The following is a 22418-nucleotide window of genomic DNA, read 5'->3' on the forward strand; positions in this document are numbered from 1 at the left end:
TGTTTCTTGGCCCTTCAACCGATTGAAGGCATTGATATCGGACTGTCGATGCTGTTCACCATTGAAGCGGCGGTAGAGGCTGCATCATGCGCTACGTCACTGCCACGGCTGTCGCCGCCACCGTCACCACCCTGCAGCTCATCGGATACGCATCAGATCCGGATTGTTCGATTGGACCTTCTGGAGCAGCGATGACAACATACAGACAGGTGTCCTCCTGAAGCAGCTGTTTCATCTCGATGAAGATCGGATGTTCCTGCAGGAAGGCCAGCCGCTTCTCGGACGATGGAATGCCATGCCTTGCCAGGTTTCCATCCGATTCGATGACTTTCTGCTGCTTCCAGTTACCAAACAGCTCCTGAAAGAAAATAGTGTTGGATAAGCATAAACTTGTTATTAGAAATGGATAATTAATGTTACTCACCGTTACCGACCAAGCTGGTAAAGTCGTCTATCGATCCAACCTCTTTCAACTTGGCAAAATTGGCCGGAATTCATCCAGAAGATTTTTTTTTCGTTCCAATGGATTATATCTGCAAAAATCAAGGCAAAATCTTTGTCTGAGCTTTATCTTGACGATTGGCAAAAGTCCGTGTTTTACTAACAAATCCATCTGGCATCTCAGGCAGCTAGCAGCCAGCTGTCAAAATTTCGACTGCGTTTCACCCCCTCGTCCGCATCCAACCCTCTTCTACTTTTGACAATCAGAGACCACCATACTAGATGCATCATGGTGTAGTTAAGGATGTTCGTAAGTGTCTCGGCAGCTGCGTTGGGATCAGAAAGATCGAGCTCGACTTCCCAATTCCATCCACTTCGAAATCCATATTCTTGAAATCTGGACGTTTTCTCAATGGGAGCATATAAACTAGCGGCGCGGAATGAGACCACTGGGGCATGGTGATGTGAGACAGCTTTGACGAGGGGAGTGGGAGCTAAATCGATCGTCGGAAAGGATTCCGGAAAGTTCCGGAAATGTTCAGGAGAACCCTTCGTAAACGAAGCAGAATTCAAGCATTCGGCCGTTCCCGTTTTCAATGTTATATATCTGACGTAGAGTCGCTGTGCTTAAGGCATCTAAGTAGATGCTGCAAGGTGCTGTGAAAGAAAAACGCACACGATCTGGAAACAGAAATAGGGGGGAGCACCATTTCAGGCCAGGCAGGATGTCATCTTCAGGAGAGCAAATGAAACTAACTTAAGAGAGGTAACGTGAAAAAGATTCGGCTACAACCAGGTTACTCAAACGATCAGGAGGCACGTACACTACGCACACATAGATTTTCCGATTACCAAGATCGATGCGGGTACAAAGATGTTCCAGATTATCCCATGAATCGTCTTCAATTAGCAGGGCGGGCAGCAGATAAGTAGTATTATTTCTTCTATATCTGGCCAAAAAGTATGTCCCTTAAAAATTAAAAAAAGGAACGCTATATTTAAAACCGAGGGATTGCAGTGGAGAGAGAATTCTTTGCATTTGGAACGGTAATGATCAAAACTCCACAACTGCTTAACAAATCTAACAAATCGCAACAATTTGCAACAATTAGGGGAACATGCCCTATTATGCGCCACCTAAGCGAATCGCTGATTTTCTATGTATTCCACGTACAAATTGTGTTAAAAATGGGTGTAATCGTTGAAGAAAAGTGTTTTCTACAAATGTCTATGATTTTTTATTACTCAAATTGCTATAATTGCTTCAAAAACTTGATTTTTTAAAACCATATTCAAATCCACAGAACAAAACTGTGTTGCAAATACGCGCCGCCGTGTATTCAATACGCGCCTAGCAGCCGGACACACCCGAAAGCAGCCGAAGACCGAAAACACACCAATACTTCCAGACACTTTGACTGAAAGGAAAACCAAAATGGACTAATCAAAATTTAAAAAAAATGGAGAAGTAGATTTTTTGGGCTGAATTAACGCTCAAAATATGGTTTTAGACATTTTGATCATTTTCAATGAAAATTGGCCTTTTTGAAAAATTTATGCTATTTTCAGCCTACTACGATTGGCGCGTTATAACGAGCGCATGGGCCGTGATAGAACATACCCATAAAAAGCATACCTTAGCGAGTTCAGTATGATTTTTTAGCATAAAATCATAGTTTAGATTCTCCTCTATCGATGTGTCAGAAAATATTGTCTTATTCGTTTTTCTTTGTTTGGTGACACCTTATTGAAAGTGTTTTAAAGTTTAGATCAAAATGAAGAAAAACCTAAATTGTGAAATTATCACAAAACAGGGGCATTTTAAGGAAAAATTCATACTTGCCATGGCGTATAACAGCATTTAAAACAAATTGGTAGTATTTTGCAGGCTTAAAATGTTTCAGGATCATCAAAACAAGGGTGGCGCGTATTAGCCACATGGGGCGTTATATGAACTTTTCCCCTAGCACATTTTCACTCTCTCCGAGCACCGGTTTCTTTCTTTTTAACTTAAACATTCTAATTCTCTCTAAAAAATTGTAACAAATTACCACAAATTCAATCATTGGCAGCAAAATTTGTTTGATCATTGACGATGATTCTCCGTTTATCTCAGTCTCCTGCTTAAAACTATCGTAGGGGAACATGTCCTATTACGCGCCACCTAAGCGAATCGCAGATTTTCTATGCATTCCACGTACAAATTGTGTTAAAAATGGGTGCAATCGTTGAAGAAAATTATTTTCTACAAATGCCTATGATTTTTTATTACTCAAATTGCTATAGTTGCTTCAAAAACTTGATTTTTGAAAACCTTATTCAAAGCCACAGAACAAAACTGTGTTGCAAATACGCGCCGCCGTGTATTCAATACGCGCCTAGCAGCCGAACACACCCGAGAGCAGCCGAAGACCGAAAACACACCAATACTTACAGACACTTTGAATGAGAATAAAATCAAAATGGACTAATCAAAATTTAAAAAAAATAAAAGTAGATTTTTTGGGCTGAATTAACGCTCAAAATAAGGTTTTAGACTATTTGTTCATTTTCAATGAAAATTGGCCTTTTTGAAAAATTAATGCTATTTTCAGCCTACTACGATTGGCGCGTTATAACGAGCGCATGGGCCGTGATAAAACATACCCATAAAAAGCATATCATAGCGAGTTCGGTATAATTTTTTAGCATTAAATCGTAGTTTAGATTCTCCTCTATCGATGTGTCAGAAAATATTGTCTTATTCGTTTTTCTCTGCTTGATGACACCTTATTGAAAGTGTTTTAAAATTTAGATCGAAATGAAGAAAAACCTAAATTGTGAAATTATCACGACACAGGAGCATTTTAAGAAAAAAAAATCATACTTGCCATGACCAATCACAGCATTTAGAACAAATTGGTAATATTTTGCAGGCTTAAAATGCTTCAGATTCTTCAAAACAAGAGTGGCGCGTATTAGCCACATGGGGCGTTATATGAACTTTTCCCCTAACATGAGAAGATAACTGTAGTGACCGGACGTTCCTTTAACAGCCCTTTCGTTTTATCTCTTAAGAGCACCTGCAACGGTTCTGGCGTAAATATTGGTTTTAAGTATACCAGTTTAAGCACAATTTGAAATTTTAGAATCGGCTAAAACACCTACTCCCCACCGGTGTAGGAGCAAATTTAAAACGGAAACACTTTCATTGCAGACACTCAATAATTGAGAAGGAAGAACCCATTTTATTAGAAAAATTGCATAAGTTTTGAGTTTCACGGTTAATTGTTTTAAAATTAATTCTACGAATATTCTTTTTGACAGAACAATGATTTCAACTATTCTACCAGGATTACATTAATTTTAAAGCAAAAATGACTACACAACGAGGAAAAAAGGTCAATTGAAACAATTCTTCAATTAATTCAATCAAATTGCTTTGAATCAATGTTATAAGGTTTTGTTAAAATGAAATGAAAAAGCAATTTTTTTATCAAGTTATTGCTGACATTGATATAGGAAATGAGAAATGTTTATCCCAAAGTCAAAGGAAATTTTCCTTTGATTTGTCGATATTTTTGTTTATCAAAAACTTGTTTCACTTTGTAAATTTATGTATGGATACAGAAAAATATGCTGCTATTGACGAAAACTCCGAGCAATCTATACGAAACTAAAAATTTCTCAATATCTCAAATAAAACAAAAATTATAGAACAAACAATAAACATTTATTTTACCTCATCTAAAAAGTATTAAAATTTTCTTTTCGTTTATTTTTTTCAAATTTTAGAACGATGACTGAATTCACTAATTCGTCGAGCCCAAATGAAAAGCTTTTTATTAAATTATATTAAATCGAGAATAATGTGCTTATACTTGATATGGTTTTTATAAACATCTATTCTCAATTTATGTTACGTATAGGCTGGTTTAAGCGAAAAAAACATTCAAATAATATCTCAAAAAGAAACTTTTATCACACTCAATGTTACCCAAACATGTGTGAAAAAAATCATTGTTGGCTAAAATTTTCTCACCGTGAACTAAATCGGTCTGTCGTATATTTTGAAATCCTGTTCCAAATTTGCATGAATTTGGAACAAAGGCGTATAACTGTTGGGAATTTTGAAATCGAAAACTGTGCTAAAACAGCGATTTACGCCACCGGTGCCAGCCGGACTGTTTTAGCGTGGTCGAAAACCGTGTTTTGCACCTACCGTTGGGACAGCCCTAACACCGACTTTCTTTTTTCATACGTCGATCTACATAAATGAAAACTCTTTACTCAACTGAAGAATCTTTCTACCTTTTCTGATTCCCTCGCGAGGACGAAATCACACACACGCACATTCAGTATACTGTGTCATTTTTGCTTGATACTGACTGTGATCTTTTAACTATCGTTCACACCAGTACGAATGCATCCTACATCCGGATACACGTCCGTGCTTATCTGAAATTAGTCATCTGAGACATTTTACAATTCTGTCTCATTATAATTACTCCTGATCCCTACAATAACCATGAAGCATATTCTTACGTTGGTATTACGAACCATACAGAAATAATTTAAACATATTTATGCTCTAATAATTTTAATTCCACTTTACTAAGAGATGCCCTGATTTTCTCTGGACTTACAAAAGAATCTGTGTCATATTTTTAAAGGGTCTGAAATTCCCTTTTTACTTTCCACTAAACGAAATTTGAAAGCTAGAAACCCGTACATCTTTTAGACCTGTCTTGTAGTTCCCGTAATTTTTCTCATAACTCCATGACGACCAGCCTAATTGAACACGCGAACAGGAGGTTTACAATTTTTAATTGCCGATGGAGCTAACACTATGGGTGGTATGAAAAAAACTTAGTAATTGCTTTTGCTAAACTGAATCGAGCAGTCGAGCAGTCGCTTAAAGCAATTGCTTCGGTTGTTATGAATAAAGTTTTTTTGACAGCTGTTTTCTCAGTCAGGAGCTTTTACTTTTAGAACAAGCTAGTTTGGTATGAATAAAGCTCAAATCTGAAGCAATTGCTCGACAAATCTCATAGCAATTGCTTTATTTTCTAAGCATGCTCGGTAGCAGACTTTTCCAATAAAAAATTCTTTAAAAACGTCATGAACTTATCAAATTAGCAATATTTCACTTCAAAACAATTCAAAAAGGTATTTTCAACATGGATAAAGAAAATTCGAAGTGATAACCCAACTTTTTTCATATTCCATCATTCGTCTAAGATGACAGTAAACAAATCAATTAGTAAATATTTCAAATTAAAAAAAATCCGACTATAGTGGAAGAAGTCCCAATTGGCTCAAAGTAAGAAATAAATTGTAATAATTTAAAACATTATACAGATCTCTCATTTTTACATAATTTTTTATAATCCTAAGATTAAAAAAAAATCTAAATTAAAATGCGCGCCTATTGCCTATTTTTTTATACATCGGATTATCCCGATCCGAATACATGTGGGAGAACTTATGATAAATTTTAAACTTAGGCCATTTTTTGTTTGTCAATATTCGAATATGTATTCATTTTTCTTTAAACATCAACATACGAGCACGCATTAACAAAAAATTCCGGTCGTTCTTACACCCACCACCCGCTTCGTCGACTTCAAGGCACTTTAGCCGTACTTTTCAATTTTCTGATCGGCTTCTTTCATTTTACTTTAGAAAAATTCAGATTCTGCTGGTTGGATAGCTCTATTTTTCGAAGCAAAAGCTATGTTCTAAGACTTTAGTACACATCTGCTAAGCAAATGTTTATTCATACCAAACTAAGCAAATGCTTTGGACTTTTGCTTTGATGGATTTCGAGCTAAGTAAAAGCTACCGAAGTAATTGCTAAACCTTATTCATACCACTATATGTCAAAATTGTGCTTAAACGTGCATTGCGCCAATGATGACATAATTATCTTTATGACAAATGGCATGATGATGCACTATACCACTGTATACAAACATTCAAGCAAAACAATATTTTTGTCAGGGAAATTCATCCTAGAAAAAAGAAAATAAAAAAAAGTAAAGGGAAGTGAGCGTCGAACTCAAAACACCTGTCTTAAATCGTCTTGCCAGTTGCAGTATTTTTACATGTATTCTACCTGCGTCAGTTATTAAGAGGGTTACGGCCAAACAACAAAAACACACAGCGTTTGATTGATGGTTAAAGCTTATTATTGCCAAACCTTGTTCAAATACTATGCAAATTACATGCATATACTGGGATGTCATGATTGGTTTAGATTCTCAACTGTGGGTGTAGGAGCCCAAAAATATGAACACATCAAAAATGCATCTGACGGCAGTATTCACCTTTCGTAAAAAATTTAAATTAATCTTTTTTTTTAGATTTGTCCTTTATATTAATACTTTTGATGTTTATTTTGGAGCCTACATGCACAAATTTAGATTTTTTTTTTTACTTTTTGATAGGAACTTAATCCGTTACGGTAATTTATCCTCGATAAACTTTGATTTGTTTCCAGCCAGACATACAACTTGAATTCAAAGTTTTATTTTGCAATAATTTTATTTTCACTTCTTATCTAGAATGGTTCGCTGACTAGGTAGTAATCGTATATTAAAACAAATCTCCGCTAGTCTTAAACTAATATTCGATAACTGCGTTGAAAGATTGCAGGTAGGGACAAGGAACACTCACGAGCCCTCTCTCGTTTATCGAAAACAAACACTGCCCGTTTCTTGGGACGAACACTATTCGTTCACACCTTTTTCTTTCTGCGATAAGAGGACAACAACAACAAGACTTTTCACTTTTGGCGGTTGTCTACTCGATAAGCGCACATCGGCCCTCTCGGCCTGTCAGCAGTCTTGCGTTTCGGATGATTGTTGCCGTTGCGGTTGCTGTTCCTGTTGCTGGAGCTGGAACCGGTAAACCGGATAACGCGGGGTGAAAGGTTTCGCTCCCAGCGTTTGGCGTCCCTCGTCTTCGTCGTGAATGTTTACCTCGACGCGGCTGAGCGATTCCTCGTAGCTGTGCGGAACTGCGGAAGATTGCATAGCCATATTAGATTAACAGAAAGAGATGAAGGTACTACGTTCACATGATTTATGCTCGGCTCGGAATTCTATGCTCACTTTTCAACGATTGCAGGCTGCTACTCGATAGGAATTGGGTAGAGAGATTGGTTGCCGATGACGACCCTTGGCTTGCTTCGATGGCTGAGGATCGTTCCTGCGATTGGTTTAGTTTGGTCAGCGGGACCGTTCCTATGGTGATTGGAATTTTGAGCCGGGGACTCATGTACAGGCCAGGTACCTTGGCAATCACCTCGATAAAGTATTCGATTTGTATTATGGAAACAGATCGAGAGGGGGGCTCAGGTGGGATCAAAAGCCGCCTCTCGTAGCCAGCCGATCGGTTTCGATTCACTCCGCTGCATTGGTATTTGACAAGGGTGCAAAATACACTTTTGGTGTTGACTGTCGGCGATTGGCTTACGTATTTCACTTGTCGTCTAAGCTTTATTTTAATCTCATTAATGTCCTTCTTGCTTTTATTGGCGACGTCGACCGTTACCAGAATCAGCTGGCCGGGAACGTAACCAGTCATGGGAATAAATGCTGTCATAATCATCGGAGCCGATCTACATGGTCCGCAGCTGAATTGTTTCATGTTTTCCTGCACGGTGGCCACGTTCAGAGGAGGCGATACTTTGTTCAGATCCAGCTGGTTAACCACCGTAAAGGCGATCTTGTACGTCAGATCAAACTTCCACGGCCTTTCCAGTACAATCCGAATCGTGTATCGTATGAAACCGAAATCCCCCTCGAAGGATGTGGGACTGTTCTCTGGCAACTTGTAGGAAAATCGGAATCTGTGCACTCCCTCTCCGATTTCCACCTCCTGCAGCTCATCTTCCTCGGCTGCCCTGAGAAAAATTTGCTGGTAACTAGCATACTCCTCCCTTCCAGAACACACGACACTCTTCCCATTTCCTTTACTTTCACTCCATTTCACACTAGCCGATCCTGTGATTTTCAAATACATACTCCTGACCTTCTTCGCCTTGGACAGGCTCAGCTCCACCTGGCCGGATACCGTTTGTCCGGCCAGATACACGCCATGATGGTTGTCATCGAATGTGATGTCACAAATTGGCGGAGCCATTCCATAGTAGAATTCCGATAGCAGAAACTAGCAGCGTGTAAATTCGATACAACGATTCGATTCTCACTGAACTAACTATACCTGCTGATAACAAATTTCCGCGGAGCGTCCTTTCCGATTATAATCTGTACCAGTTTTGTTATCAGTTGGCTTTTTTCTGTTGCTCCAGAGGTGTCTCTTGAAGAGGGGCCAGGAATGACTCATTCAACGTTCTATTTATAAGCTACTGAATGGTTGACAACACTCTAGAATTATATCATTCGGTTTCAACCAGGTATGTTGAGTCGAAGTTTCTGGACTGTTTCTGAATATTGGTTTCTTACAGTCGAAAACACATTTTTGAAGACACCTTCAACATTTATTTATAGCATACGTCGACATAGAGTGTCCCATTATGTCTAAGCACGGTTTAAAATGAACAGTATAAATACTATTTAGAGCAAATCCTTTTTTCTCTTTTATGTTCTCTATTGTATTCTTTTACAGTGAATCAATAAAAAATTCGACTCCAGTTAATCATAGGCCAGTGATTGAATTTTTGATCGAAGATTTTTATACTTTTATACTTCAGCACAGATTGATTTACGATGATTTTGATCACTTTTTCCAGTCTTTTGCATAATTTTCGATGAAATCTGCAGGCTTCACATGTTTTCGCAAATACGATTTGGAATGGGCCCAAAAAGTTTCAATCGGTCTCGATCGAGGATAATTTGGCGGATTCATTTCCTTCGGTATGATATGGACTTTTTTTAGATAGATAGCAAACCATCGTGTCCTCCGAGTAGTGAACTGATGCTAAATCCGGCCAAAACAGTTCTTGCGGATCATGGAGAGCAGGTGACGGTTCATTTCCTCTCGGACGTAAACAGCTGTATTCATTGTGTTAGTGGTCAAGAACGGCTCGGAAAGCGTGCTACATTCACATATAGCTTGCCAAATCATTGCATATTTACAGAATGTTTCGATAAAATTTGATGTCTCCGTCTCGTCAACACTTTGGTAATTCAAAAAAATGAAATACTGATCAGTCGGAAATGTTTTGTAATTAAACTTACAATAGGTTTCGTCGATGAGAACGCACACCCAGCACACGGCATCGACACAGCAGTCGATAATTTTATTTACGAGCTCTAGGTTTGACGGAAGCAGGTTGATTTTCTTCTTCTGCTTCATATATGTTTTTGACCCAATCTTACCTTGACACGATGAACGGTGCTGAGAGGAGATCCACGTTTTTGGCCACAACATTGACTTTTCGGTCCAAAGATTTGTCCACCGGACCCGGTTTCCACACAGATTTTTTTTTGTCCTCGAAGATGCTCTCCTCTTCATACTTTCGAATCGCGTTTCGGACCGCTCCAATACTTTCTTCTTCCATTTTCGCCGAATGACTAAGCGAGATGTTAGAGATAGTATACCTTTTGTGCACAATATTTTTGGGCTTTTTCGAGAAAATGCTTCTCATTTTCACAAAAATTATGAAAACTGGAACTCACGATACATAGAGTTCAAGTTGAACTACAAACAACAACAACACACAGCAGAAATCAGCTATTTGTCATCCAGAATGAACCAAGTGGTATCAAAAAAGTGCTTAGACATAATTGGACACCCTATATTTATGTCATAGAAGGGAGTCACACTCATTTCCAATTCAAATTTTGTTTTCGATAGCTATAACTGTTTTAAATGATCTATTGAAAAAACAATCCCTTAAATGTATTTTTTTTTCACTCGTAGTAAGCAAGCTTCTATGAAAATCTTACCGCTGCCCATGGCTTTTATCAGTTTGGTGACAAACACACTGTACGTACCGTTAAGAAAATCCAAACAAAATAACGTATGCAACTGTTTGCTATAAATTACGATAAGTGTTATAAGGGTTTTCGGTAGAAGCAAATTATTGGCAGCATGAACCTTCCCAGAAATGGATTACGCCTGTGCACAGTGTGACAAAAAATCATTTGTTCGTGATTATTTTCACATCAGAATAATCGACACTCGAGCTACTTTAAAAGCTTCAGATGAACTCATTGGACAAACCTTATTGGTATTTCTGTGAAAATAACAAAGTTAGATGTCAAATGCCGAATACGAATACAGTGTGTTTGGTGAATATAGTAACGATATTTGTTGCATATCAACGAATTTATCTGTTACATTGTCAGTTCACAGGCAGTTCATTTAGAATTTGAACAGAGATATGACACTTCAAACAAAATTCCGATCATTATTTTTTATTTATATAGTATTCCATCTCACGACATAACTTGACGAACATAATTCCTAAAATTCACACCCCACGTTCGCCAGATCACGCTCCATTTGGTCTAACCACTTCGCTCGTTGCGCCCCCGCTCGTCTTGTTCCTACCGGATTCGTAGCGAACACCTGTTTTGCAGGACAGTCGTCCGGCATTCTCGCAACATGTCCCGCCCAGCGTATCCGGCCAGCTTTCACCACCTTCTGGATACTGGGTTCGCCGTAGAGTCGCGCGAGCTCGTGGTTCATCCTTCGCCTCCACACTCTGTTCTCCTGTACGCCGCCAAAGATGGTTCTTAACACTCGTCGCTCGAATACCCCGAGTGTACGCAGGTCCTCCTCGAGCAATATCCAAGTCTCGTGCCCGTTGAGAACAACCGGTCTAATGAGCGTCATATACAGGTTACACTTCGTGCGAGGGCTAAGGCTTCTCGACCGCAGTTGCTTGTGGAGTCCATAGTAGGCACGACTTCCGCTGATAATTCGCCTCCGGATCTCACAGCTGGTGTCATTGTCTGCCGTCACCAGTAAGCCGAGATAGACAAAGTCTTCGACTATCTCCAGCTCTTCGCCGTCGATCGTGACCTTGTTAAAAATTCCGATCATATATTTCTTTTAATTTTATTGGAGATATTTTTAACATTCGGTCCTACAAATGTATATTAAAATTACAAGATGTTTCTAGATTCTATCATAAAATTGGATGGTTTTCAAATATTCTATCACTTAGGTCGCCATTTGGCTGTCGTCAGTTAGATAATTTTTTTTGGAAAATTAAGCCACCTACGTCGGTATTGCACGGCTACAAAATTTGACAAAAACTGCCCTGTAGAAATAACTAGCTTCTAATTTACCTGTTTTGCCCGATTGTATCGTCGACATTGCCTATTTTTCTTGAAAGTTGAGTGGCACTTTCCAACTTGAAAAGCATTTCATCAAAAACTACCTGGCTTCGTGTAATATGTTATGAAGTGAATCTATAGCGTGTAATTGGAAGTTTATATTTGGACGAACAATTCAAAATGTATAACATATTATATATACACTAGCTGACCCGGTGTGCTTTGCTACGCCTCCCAAAAATAACTGAAATTTTTGAAAATTATTATAATTTCGTTTTTTTTGTAGGAATCATTTTCAATCAAAGTTTAACTTAATTCAAAAGCAACCGCTTGAAATTGAGAGCTGCAACTGGAGTTTCAAAATGCACTACAAAGATAATTTAATCAAATTTTCTGAAACTTGATCTTTAAATCAGTTATCCAAGATCTGGAATTTTTGCTCTGTTTTGAATGCTCCATTGTTTCTTTAATAATGCCAAAATGTACACAAGGGATGAATTATCCGCAAGGATAAATATCCTGGAAAAAAGAAAAGAAAAACCAAAATTTTTGTTTTACTGGTATGGAATCATCAACCTTTCCCCCTTTTAATGCAGAAAGCGCTCACGAACTACTTTTTTTTATAGGAATTTAACCCATTAAGGCCATTCTTCCTCGCACTCACGAACTCCTATAAATATATTTTTAGTATCTAAATAACGTCACATTTCGCTCCGTTTGTCTGATAATTTTTCGAGAATAAAGGGAGGGTCTGAAATTACAACTTCTCTTACGTAATATCTATTGCTTGATAAGAACTCGATTTATGCCAAAAAAAATGTATGGAAGCCCTCCGTCCCCCTTCCCATTCGCAAGTGCTGGAAGGAGGTAGGGATCCCATTTGTTCACAATAAAAACTCTGCAATTTATTAAATCAGGTTCCATTGGTTTATAAGTTACTTAGCAATACAACAACATTTATATGGAACCCCCTTTGTGCCTCTCCTTTCCATACTGCAAAGCAACATTCATAAAAATATATCTCCTACTCATAGAACTTCCCATGTAAAATTTGATTCTATCTTTTAATTACTTCCCCTGTTATACAAACAAAATTGTATTGGGGTCCTCTCCCCACTTCCTATGTACTCCCTGGAAGACTGATGATGTTTCAAATAGTCATAGAACCATTTCTCGTCCCCAAATAATTTCCCATGTAATTGTTCGTTCTATTTGTTAGAGAAGTTCTTGTTTGATGCCAAACAATTGTATGTGAGCTCCCATCTTCCCTAACTTTATCCCCAATGCACAATGGTCCAAAAGGGCCTAAAGTGGAACTTCATTTTAGCTGCTAGGTGTCTTGACGGTTAGACCGTTTTCCATAACGTGAAAGTTTTAAAAATAAGGCACAGTCTACTATGATAAAAATAAAAACACAAACCTTTATGTTTGAAGAGATAGAGACAAAATTTATTCAACAAAGTTGTAGATATCATCAAAATATAAAACTTTGTTGAAATAATGAGAGCTATATCTCTATTCAGTACAGAGTTATAAAGCTTTTAGTTTAAAACATACTTTAAATTTGTTTTTTATACTTAACTTTTGTTAGTTTTGGATTTACATACAATGTTCACATCATTTATTGAGACACTTATTACAAACATTTTGCACTATATCTTAAGTCGATGCGACCTTTCCTTTCGAAGTTATAAATTGATTCAAGTACTTCAAACTCAGCCAGAAATCACTTGTCACCGCTCGCCCGTTTTTTAGTAGGGGAGAGTGGGGTAACGTGGGCCACTCGCAATGTCTCAGATGTGTGTTGAGATAAAAATCTCAAACCAACTGTCATCGTCGTCGCTTTGCGTGAGTATATATTCCTATATGTTATTGACTGAAATACGCATCATATGCTTCTTTTATTTATCAAGCTAAAAAAAGTTAGAAAAATTTACTTACATAATTAAAAAAACACCCGCTAATTTCATCGATAGGGAACCTAAAGTGCCTAACAAAAATATGCTCAGACGCTAATGATCTTAGTTTTGTCATGATCTTTCACGTGGAAAAGGAATTTTTGATGAAACATCAATAAGTCACACAAACGCAACCAATTTGCAAACCATAGCTTGTGGGGAATCGTGGGTCACATATCTTGAAACACCTATATTTTTATGTTTTATACACATTCAGAACTTAAAATACGTTTTTATTATCTGTAAAGTTTTCTTATGCCAAATGAAGAGTTAAGAAAAATATTTAGTCCATCCGATATAAGAAATTTTTCCAAAACGCTCGCGAGCCAGGTTTTGGAATCTATTCGATCAAACACAGCTCTCTTTTTTATTTCATCATCTAAAATTGCTTTTAAAATAAAGAAATGAATTAGGAAATCACAGTCTTTGGTCAACTCATAAACTTTAAATGTTATTTGGTCAATTTGGATTTGGTGGCCCACGATTCCCCACCATTTTTCAAAATCTAAAAAATATTGCTTTTTTTCAAACAGTCAGAATTTGGGGAAAATAACTTTTTTCAAATTAAAATAAAACCTTATGATACCTTGAAAATGTAGAAAACCATACCACAACGAAAAAAGTGGCCCATGGTTCCCCACTCTCCCATACGATTAGCATAAATTTTATGAATTCTTAGTTTTTAACGAGAAAATAGAGATTGATTGTTATTATTTATGTCATATCTTTTCAAGAAATGAATAATCTGTTAAAGTGTCTTCAAATGAAAGCTGCAACATCAAGAGAGCTATTGAATGGTATTTTTGGAGAATATTTTATGATACCAGTAGTATGTTTCAACAATGTTTAAAAAGTTTTTTTTTCTCTCTCTCTCTCTCTCTCTCTCTCTCTCTCTCTCTCTCTCTTTCTCTCATAAATGAATTCATATCAGTTTTTATCTTTTATTTTGTTCTGTTGGTTTATCAGTTATCAATGATTGATTTCATTCAGATCTGATTAATTTTTAAACTTATAAATATACTAGCTGACCCGTTGTGCTTTGCTACACCTTCCGGAAATAAATGTAATTTGTAAAAATTTATTCAAATTTAGATTTTAGAGAGCATTTTTTTAAATCAAACCTCATCATACTTCAGAACCAACAACTTTGAAATGAGAGCTGCAGCTGCAGTTCTGAATTGCAATTCAAAGATGGTATATATTATTTACTGAAACTTGATCTCTAAACTCGTTTTTCAAGATCTGAAATTTGTACTCTGTACCCAAAAAAACCTTTTTGAAATATGGTCCCTTCTTTGAAAAGCTCTTTATCTTAAATTTACATGGGAGCTCTCCCTTCTTTTTCAATTTGGTCCTGCACTGCTTGAAGAAGGTAGGCAAATTTAACCGGCTCGATACCCAAACAGCACTTATCATCGTAATGAAAAATATATGAAATTAGTTATGTATTAAATACAGTGCAAATTTCTTTTTTTTTTAATAAATTAACTACGGTGAACATATAAATATTTAAAAAAAATATCAGTTGCATCACTAAATAAGTTCTCAGCGTTTTTTTATATTTTCTCTTTGAAAGTCAAATATTCAAAAATGTAGGCAAAAACAAATTTCCAAGTTTACATTTGTCCCGTATATTGGGGCAAGTATCAATGCAAAGCTTATTTACAGATGCGTCAGAGTAATGGCTTTAAAATGGATTTAATACGAATTCCTGTTTTTTTTTCTATCAAGTTTCACTGATATATCTGCAGTATTCCTGCAATATTAATTTATGTTTGTTACTCCACTTTGAACAAATGCTGTTCAAAGGGAATGACCTTCATTTACAAAGACATTTAAGAATTTTCAATGTCCGCTGCAGTTTCAACATTCGGAATACCCCTTCTGGTCTTTCCAACATATTGAATCATTTTGAAGCTGAATTTCTTAAAAGTTCGACGTTTGCCCTTGCCCCACCGTGTAAGTTGACAGAAGGGAATATTGTTTTTAACACTTTAAGGGTAAACTAAAAATTTCTCTTAAAAATTTTGCGTCTAGTTGAATATCAGTTCTAAAGTCTCGCTTTTCAAAAACTAAGCGGATCAAAAGTCTCTTTTATGCAGCCATGTAACACAAAAACACTTTTCATGTTAAGTACGTACTTGAATTGGTATGCAAGCAAAAAGTACGATGGTTTTTTCAGAATTATTTAAAATAAAAAGCTACCATTTTCATTTCTAAATTCGTTTCAGTTGTGTATTTGGGCCGAAGTAACAATTTCTAGAAGAAAACATAATTTTTAATTTTTTTTAACGGAAAAAGTTGATTGTTTGAACATGTTCTAATATTCCTTGAATGAAAAGTCGAATGCTGCCTACATTAACACGAACTAAAATTTGAAATATTTTTGCAAATCTTTCAATTGGTTTTGATTCGATTGATAAAATATCAATCCGTGTCACATCTAGGCGTCATTTATTACCACGTGCTGTGTACAAATCAAATAAGCAAGAAAAAACACATCTAAGTTGCATATAGCCCCACGTGTTTGAGAAACAGGCGCCTTAAATTTTCCAGCAATCAATGAACAGTGTGCTTTGGTTACTATCCTCTTGCGACGACGTTTGCTCGCCCATGGAGACGAAAAACAAACCCCTCAAAGAAAATATGCTTGGTTGAGAAATACGCGCCAAAATATTCCTACTGATCAGTATGCTATGCCAGGGTTGCTATCCTTTTGCGACGTTGGCTCGCGACGCCTCGACCATAGAGACGAAAAACAAACCGCCCAAAGGAAAAAAAATCTCAAGAAAATGGATGTCATGACTTTAATTTGTTTCGAAAAACTACAAATTTTGTATGGAAGCCCCCCTTCCCTTATGTCGGATGGAGTTTTGACTATTACAAAAACCATCCCCGGCCTCAAAAACCCTCAGATGCCAATTTTGATGATGATCGGTTCAGTAGTTTCCGAGTCTATAGGGAACAGACAGACAGACAAACATTCATTTTTATATATATAGATATCACCAAAACAAGATTTGAAAAACAAAATCAGACAAAAGCTTCAAGTTCAGGAAACTGAAATTCTTCAAATTACAAACATTAGACATAGGCACATAAAATGCTGTTAAATTTTATAATCAAGATTTAAAAATGGTAATATGTTTTTATTGAAAAAAAAAATCCTTTCAAAAACTAACCTTTTCCATCTACTTTACGTTTATTGACTTTCAAACTAATATTCCCAATTGTACAGAACAGGCCACCTATTAACATTTTTGAATTGTTTGTTGTGTCTTTGTTTCTCAATTCTGAATTTTTATGTGTTCTCTAAACATATTTTTTTTAGAAACCCTTCAAACTAAATTAAAAAAAAAAAAGAAAAACATTGTTTGTATTACTTGTCCTTGAAACATTATTGAAATTGACGGCAACAACATATTAAAATCTAAAATTCTTCTTTCATTTTTCTTATTTTTTTAAATCGATCTTGATTTTAAACTTTAAACTTGATTTCGAACTTTGTTAAAAAGTTCGAAAAGTTATTAGAAGTTGAACCACTAAAGCTTAGTATTAATGACCTATGTTAACTAAATTAGTATTTGTTTTGTGTTTTCAGCATTTAGAACTAGTACTAAGAATTCTGTATTTATGTTTTTATTCGTTTCTTAGTAATGAAATCAATTCTCAACTTAGATTTTGTCAGTACATATAAGTACATATGATGAATTGAACATGTTTCTTATTATTTTTTATTATTTATTTTTATTTACATAGTATTCCGTCTCACGACATAACTTGACGAACATAATTCCTAAAATTCACTCGGTTCATAGCTACCGTTCTCCAATTTCTCGGGCACCCCACGTTCGCCAGATCACGCTCCACTTGGTCTAACCACCTCGCTCGTTGCGCCCCCGCTCGTCTTGTTCCTACCGGATTCGTAGCGAACACCTGTTTTGCAGGACAGTCGTCCGGCATTCTCGCAACATGTCCTGCCCAGCGTATCCGGCCAGCCTTCACCACCTTCTGGACACTGGGTTCGCCGTAGAGTCGCGCGAGCTCGCGGTTCATCCTTCGCCTCCACACTCCGTTCTCCTGTACGCCGCCAAAGATGGTTCTTAACACTCGTCGCTCGAATACTCCGAGTGTACGCAGGTCCTCCTCGAGCAATATCCATGTCTCGTGCCCGTAAAGAACAACCGGTCTAATGAGCGTCGTATACAGGTTACACTTCGTGCGAGGGCTAAGTCTTCTCGACCACAGTTGCTTGTGGAGTCCATAGTAGGCACGACTTCCGCTGATAATTCGCCTCCGGATCTCACGGCTGGTGTCATTGTCTGCGGTCACCAGTGAGCCGAGATAGACAAAGTCTTCGACTATCTCCAGCTCGTCGCCGTCGATCGTTACCTTGTTATTACTGGACAAGCGGGTTCGGTCGGTCTCGGTACCGCAGGCCAGCATGTACTTCGTCTTGGACGTATTAATCATCAACCCAATCCTTCCTGCTTCGCGTTTCAGTTTGCAGTAGATCTCCTCCACCGCCGCAGATGATCTGCCGACTTCGGAACATGTTTCATTGTAACTAAATAAAATCAATATTGTGAACTGCATAGACAATGCCTTTTATTTTGATAACTGGAAAAACCAAATATTAAAAATAATCAAAGTCAGAAATTAAATCACTGGCACTCTAGAAATAAAATTTAATATATTCATCGTTTTATCAAATTAAATTAAATTATCTACTAGGTATGGTGTAATGAATTCTTTGAATTTCAAATGAAATTTTTTTCCTGATCGAGAATTTAAATTTCAAATCATGAATTGAATAATTATTTTTCCAAATTATTTATTTCTAACATGATCTGAAATTTATTTTGGAATGTGGATTCGATTTCCTCATAAATCTCTTTTTTTTTAATGATATCTATGTCTGCACTGCATTTTTATTTTCGAAGAATAAAATTCTTGTTTTATTGAAATTTTAATTCGTATTCGTTTTTAGTTTTTCGTAAATTTTGATTTCAAATTTGAAAGCTAGGCTGTTTAGAATTTATTTTCAAGCAAAATATTTATTCAGATTAACGAAAATCTATTTAAAAATGACTTCCGGAGGAATACTGTTGATTTGAATATGTGATTCTGGATATGTTTGAATTTAACAGTAAAAACTTTTATTTACTCAAGTCTGTGTCATGGTCATAAGTAGAAAAATAGTTTAACAAACCAATTTTCCTATTTATTGTGCATTTTTTTCTTATTATTTCTAGCTAAATTTGAATTTTGAAACCCCACCCCCCCCCCCCCCCCCCCCCCATCATGGACGGGTCCTTCACTCGCCTGGATCTGAAACAATCATAGAAACATTTCTCGTACTCCAATATCCTACCATGCTAAATTTGGTTCCATTAGCTTGATTAGTTCTTGAGTTATGTAAAAAACTGTAAGGTAGACGTTAATATTCCCAAAATCCAGTTCAAAGTTCAATTTAAGGGCTAGAAAATCTGAGAAATTGCAAATTGACAAAAGGTTCGAAAAATAGTTATCTTTGAAAATTCGTCAAAAATTCTGTGTTTCGTATTTTGAAAATCTAACGATGCGAAATTGTTCCATCCTCTTTTCAATATTTATCTCGTATGACTTTAACAATTTTGACGGTACATTGATTGAAAAGTACGGTTTTCAAACCACTTTTTTACATTTTTTGTAGTCATGACCTTAAAAAATTCAAAAAAAAACTTACTTGTGTACAATAGATATTTAGCTTCTCACTTCAGCTTTCTTGGACACTAAGCGAATTTTTATTTTAGCTTTTCAAAGCTGATCTACTGTCTTTTTCCGAAGTTTAATGTCGGTTGGTCTCAAATCGAATCATCGCCGCTGGCGTTCACATCTTATGCCAATGACGTTGAAATATTGAAAACTCATGATTGGAGTAAAGGCTGAATTTTGGGTGCATGTAAAAGAATGTTTCTATTTCTGTGTGCAAATATATCAAATCTATGTACACTGTGAAAAAATCACCGACACAAAAGTAGGTGTAGGTAATTTCACATGCAAATTTCCTAACAATCACGATATTTACGCAAAAAGCTCCATCCTTTTGATTAATGTGAAAAAATGTTCCCCCTATATTTTCAGGAGTCGTTCATTTGTATCCAAATAAATAGGAAACTTAAAAAAATTCAAAATTAAAAAAAGATTTCATATAAATCTATAATTAAAATATTTTTGAGAAAAAATGTATATAAAACCTTTTATCTTGACACATTGAAGATCGAATCGATAAACTTCCATTAAAACATTTATTCATTTATTTTTTAATGCTTTTGTTTCCACACTTTTCAACCGCTGTTCAAGAATAACGTTTGATTTCCCATAATGGTAGGAAGCTCCATACGATAAGATAAACATTGGAATTTCTTATCAGCGAAACCACAGGAAAAATGATTTGGATACAAATTACCGTCAGAGTGACTTGCTTTGAACTGAAAACTATTGTATAACAATTTTATCGTGTTATATCTGAATTCTAAATAAAAATAATAAAACATCGTGAAAAGACGAAAACTTTGGGTAACTTTTCAATTTTAATAATTTATTGACGATTTTAGAAATAGAGTTTCAAGTAAAGACGATGTTCTTTAAACATACGGTTGATTTGGAAAATCATTGTTTTGCTAACGAATTATGACTAATCATTATTTTCGAATGAAGACTTTAAAATGAAATAGTAAGTCACTAGAATTTTGTGTTTCAAAATTCTCAAGAAGGGAATTAATAGTTTTTTTGCAGTAAATGTACTGGGAAATAGGTAACAGAAATGGTACACTCTATGGCTACACTTTATTCGGTGTTTGCCATTATTTAAATACCACTTGTTGCAGAACATAACAAACTAATGACTCATTAAAACTGTAATTAGCGGACATGAGTCAACCCACAGACCGTTTTCCGTTCGTTGGCCGATATGTTTTGTTTTCGGACACTAATTTGTGCCCCGTTGCAATATCATTATTTTTTCCTGCAAAAGTACCGACAAACCGAGATTTGCCATGTTCATTCCTGTGTAAGTAATAATTTTTCCACGATTCACACAGGTCAATTTCATCCATGTTTTGGTCTCTCCCCCTACCTTTCTAAGGGGACTTAAGACCACGAATCGTTCCGGCCAACCAGCTCCAAATGCAGCAGCAAGTGGCGTTATTATTTGCGTTCATTTCACAGTGATTACAAGTTGCCATCCGGGAAAGGTATTTATTACAGTGTGCCAACTAAAAACGTGCAATTAAATGAAAATTGTAAACATAATTTATATCCGATGCAACAAGGTGGCACATGGCACAAACCAGCTGTAGTTAGCCCACAATTCCCGACCCCTGTTCCTGATTCCATCACCATACCCATTCGCATATTTATATTTTCGTCTCAAATCAGTGGATATCTTTTACAGCTCGCAAAGTTTATATAGACTCTCCAATATTATATTGTTGTGGGTACCTACTCGAATGCACATCTTGAGCCCGAATGCATTTCTTGGCTTGTGGTCGTATATTTTTTTCTGCTGTTGGAGCTTTTTCGAATACCCCTTGCGGTTTTCTTTATTTGGACAATTCAATTGCGGCGCAACGGCGGTGTCGTTACGGGTGAAATCGTAAAAATATTTACGACCAGCAAAACGCCAAAACGCACCGGTAACGAATGTGCGGATCTATCCGCCTTAAAGTGCATTCATACTGAACGAGTATCTAAAGAACTAAGCACGATTTTTAACTAACTTTTGATGGGACTTACATATAAGTTGCGATTTCGAATTTCTATTAAATATTCCAATTCGTATATAAAAAGTTCAAGCAATACAGACCCCGTTCGATTTAGGCAACATTCGATTTTGGCAACATCCGAGCAAAAACCGGTCGTTTTTGGCAACATCCAAAAAAACGGTTTTTTGTCACTTTTTTATTTTTTATTTTCATTTCAAATTAATCAAAGCTAATGTAAAACGTAATATTAGCATTTAATTTTTAGCATTTAATGTGTTTGTGTTCGTTTAAAAAAAAAAAATCGAATATTAAGACATTTTAAATTACTATCGTAAACAAGTTGGTATTGAGTGATTTTCTATCATGCATTTAGGACAAGCTTTGCCCAAAAAAAGTTGAATCGGATAGCAGTTTAGTTAATTCGTAAATATGTCTCCAATGTTCGGAAAATCGCTCAAGAAAAGCAATCAGGATTCGTTTCAAGCTAGAATACTGATACCTCTGAGTGCTGTGATATGCACGTGGTGAAAGTATCTGTTGAATATTTGACGAGCATCAACACTAACTATGATACATAAAAATATACCATGCCCCATCGGGAGCTACCGTTGCTATTCGTCACGTGGCAAGTCAACAGTGATCGATATACTTGATGATACATTTTGAACGTCGCTCCCTCAATCATTCCCGAACGTCTATACTCGCATCATTGTTGATAATGTTCGGTATTGATAGACGATCATGAATGTTTCAGAAGGAAAAATCTGAAGAAATAATAGAACCACATGCTGAAAAAAGCTGTAGCACATGTTGGACAGTTCATTGCGGTTACTTAGTAATATGATGTTGTTCTTCTACGCAAAGCGAAAAGTTAAAAATCATATTGTAACCTTTACGCATCGCTCAGAACTGATACATATCAGTTATGATTCTAGAAGGTTGAAAACCATCAAGGAAGGCAATCACCATCGCGACGTTCTTTGCTGATAGTTTGCGTCCTTCATTACCACATCATGTTTCGCGGGAATGTTTCAAAT

At 36.4% G+C, this 22418-nt stretch overlaps 2 protein-coding genes across 5 annotated transcripts in view; both read right to left on the reverse strand.

Moving 5' to 3' along the window:
• Positions 1 to 22418, reverse strand: part of LOC129754312 (uncharacterized) — a 203533-nt gene that overhangs the window by 86369 nt on the left and 94746 nt on the right. The gene's annotated exons all lie outside the window — the stretch shown is intronic.
• LOC129754311 (arrestin domain-containing protein 3-like) lies at positions 6406 to 8655 on the reverse strand. The gene is made up of 2 exons (XM_055750282.1): positions 7536 to 8655; positions 6406 to 7441 (listed from the first exon to the last, which is right to left on the reverse strand). The coding sequence occupies exons 1-2, from the start codon at positions 8566 to 8568 to the stop codon at positions 7260 to 7262; spliced, it is 1215 nt and encodes a 404-aa protein (XP_055606257.1). The 5' UTR covers positions 8569 to 8655; the 3' UTR covers positions 6406 to 7259.

Source organism: Uranotaenia lowii, chromosome 3, assembly GCF_029784155.1.
Source record: "Uranotaenia lowii strain MFRU-FL chromosome 3, ASM2978415v1, whole genome shotgun sequence".
Lineage (NCBI taxonomy): Eukaryota > Metazoa > Arthropoda > Insecta > Diptera > Culicidae > Uranotaenia > Uranotaenia lowii.

What these genes read in the sequence shown, in the direction of transcription:
- LOC129754311 (XM_055750282.1), bottom strand. Translation starts at nt 8,568, where the DNA reads ATGGCTCCGCCAATTTGTGACATCACATTCGATGACAACCATCATGGC. An exon ending in CAGCCTGCAATCGTTGAAAA is followed by an intron (nt 7,442 to 7,535) that starts GTGAGCATAGAA and finishes AATCTTCCGCAG; the next exon opens with TTCCGCACAGCTACGAGGAA.